Here is a 2554-nt window from a genome sequence, read left to right as displayed (position 1 = left end):
ATGAGGGCGCTAATAGTCGAGCAAGAAATTGAAATGTAGAAAACTTCAGCACATGACATTCAATCAAAACAAAGGGCTGATAGTTGTTGCCATACCATTGTTGTAACAATAACATTTCATGTTACTTTATTAATATTATGTGGTACGTAACAAGCATTATTTTAAAAATATAACTTTTCAAAGAATCATAAATTACAATATATTTAATGATTTTGTATACAGTTATATGGATAACATAAAATAAACTAACTAAGGTCTATCTTTTTTACGTGTGTGTTCCTAACTACTTCCATCCTGTAAACACCTTAAAAATGGATTCAGTAGTGCCCGACAATGTTTTAGAAGTAATATTTTCGTATTTAGACCTACATGACTTAAGGAATTGTTCATTAGTTTGTAAAAGATGGTATGCATTTTTAAATGATGAAAACAACGACGTCTGGCGATTACATTGTATTAGAAGATTGGCTGAGGAGGCACTAAAGTCAGATTTACTTTCATCTGTACCTACTTACAAGGCTAAACTTAGAGCTTTTTATCACGCGTGGAATCCTGGGGATTGCTCAAGAAATATTTATGTTAAGCCAAATGGTTTTACAATACACAGAAATCCGGTAGCACAGAGTACTGATGCTGCAAGAGGCAAAATTGGCTTTAGACATGGGAGACATGCATGGGAAGTAATTTGGGAAGGCCCTTTGGGTACAGTTGCAGTAATAGGAATTAGTACGAAAGATGCTCCATTGCAGTGTCTTGGGTATGTGGCTCTTTTGGGGGCAGATGACCAAAGCTGGGGATGGAATCTAGTTGATAATCACTTATTACATAATGGAGACGCACAAGGAAATTATCCTTTGCTGAATAATGCCCCCAAATATCAGGTTAGTTTGATACTACAGTATTTGTTTATTGTTTTTCAATAAATATATATATATTATACATTTGTAGGTGGGTGAGAGAATACGAGTTATTTTAGACTGTGATGACAATACATTGTCTTTTGAGAAAAACTATGAGTTTCTTGGAGTTGCATTTCGAGGTAAAGATACATTATTTAATTGTTTAATGTACTTTCTTCCTAAATCCCTTTTCCTTTAGGTTTGCCAGATAAAAAATTGTATCCAACAGTGTCAGCTGTTTATGGTAACACAGAAGTTTCAATGGTATATCTCGGACCACCTTTAGATGGCTAACACATTTTTCCAGGAAGTATCTTGAAAAAAGAAAAATGAGGCAATTTTTCTTTTAAAGAAAAAGCTATTAATGGAAATAGAGGTCAGTCAGGTTTGCCAATGTGATAAAACTAGCATTACTGAGGTAGAAATAAGAAATTATTCTTACTTGACCACATTAGAAATATTTTAGTTTTACAGTGAATTGTTTTATATGCACTGTATTTCCTGTATAAATAATATTCATTCAATCAAGTTACAAGTTAATTCATGAATTTAAAGTGATTGAAGTTATAACAAACATTCTTTAACTGAATGTAATATACATAGGTTTGTAATGCTATATGCAAAAAGGGATTTATCTTGCCAGAGGTCAAAATTGCCATTTTGCTGAATGTTTATGAAGAGATGTTGAGGTAGCAAAATAGCCATGTTTTGCAAAAAAAAACAAATTTTGCTTTTGAAAATCAATTAAAGAAAGCATATCACATTGATAATGAATTTTATAATTTTTCTCAAGAAGACTCAATTTGAAATTATGTGTAATAACTTACTTGTTTAAATAACAACTATCAAATTATTTGAAAATGAGGATAAGCAAACTAATCTCAATTTATTTAAAATGAATGTAGACCGATAACATATCCATAACATTGTTTCATATCAACATTAGTTCAGTTTGAAGTGTGATTTCTGAATTAAAATACATTGAATCCACTGTAGGAGGATAAGAGTCAAAATTCAGTAAAAATGGCTTTGGAGCTCATTTTTCAAACTTCTGAAAGCTTTGGCTAGATAAGGTCCCATTTTACAGATGGCATTACATATTTTAATTAATAAAATTAACGTTGATGACTTGAAAGATTTGTAAAAATCTTTGACAATTAACAGTTCTGTAAAAAATACAGAAATTACGTATACCATGTACTAGGCACATGATGTTACCTTTTTTTTGTAGGATATTTTTCTGTTATTGAAATGGTTACTGTTATTGCTTTATGTTCTCATTTTTTAATAATTACGTGAATTGAAAAACTTTTTGGTACTACTAAGTAAATATTAAGTAGATGAATTCCTAATGTCTTTTTAGACCAGTTTTTATTTAGATTTATTTTCTTTTCTGTGAAATTATTCAATTGCTGACGATTAAAAATAACTTTTTAATAAAAAACAGTTCCATTCCGTACTGCAATTAACTATAAAAAAGTTTTCAAAGTACTTTTAATGTAGAGATAAGATTTTTTTCTTAAAATTATTTAATTTGTTGACGAGTTTTCAATTTTGTGCCAAAAGTTTAAAGTTACTTGAATCGTCAGTGAAATATATTTGGCATTTTTTACAAGCTTCTTGTAATTCCTGTTATAAGTGTAATTGTCCAGTTT

The 2554-nt window shown here is 30.0% G+C and overlaps 1 protein-coding gene across 1 annotated transcript; it reads left to right on the top strand.

Moving 5' to 3' along the window:
- The first annotated feature begins 217 nt into the window (after nt 1-217).
- LOC108737504 (F-box/SPRY domain-containing protein 1) lies at nt 218-1620 on the top strand. Its single transcript, XM_018470377.1, has 3 exons — nt 218-881; nt 949-1039; nt 1099-1620. The coding sequence occupies exons 1-3, from the start codon at nt 312-314 to the stop codon at nt 1191-1193; spliced, it is 756 nt and encodes a 251-aa protein (XP_018325879.1). The 5' UTR covers nt 218-311; the 3' UTR covers nt 1194-1620.
- The last annotated feature ends 934 nt before the right edge of the window (nt 1621-2554 follow it).

The sequence above is a fragment of the Agrilus planipennis genome, unplaced genomic scaffold, assembly GCF_000699045.2.
Source record: "Agrilus planipennis isolate EAB-ADULT unplaced genomic scaffold, Apla_2.0 scaffold117, whole genome shotgun sequence".
Lineage (NCBI taxonomy): Eukaryota > Metazoa > Arthropoda > Insecta > Coleoptera > Buprestidae > Agrilus > Agrilus planipennis.
The sequence above is the reverse complement of the archived record's forward strand: the minus strand, read 5'-3'. Positions and strand labels throughout refer to the sequence as shown.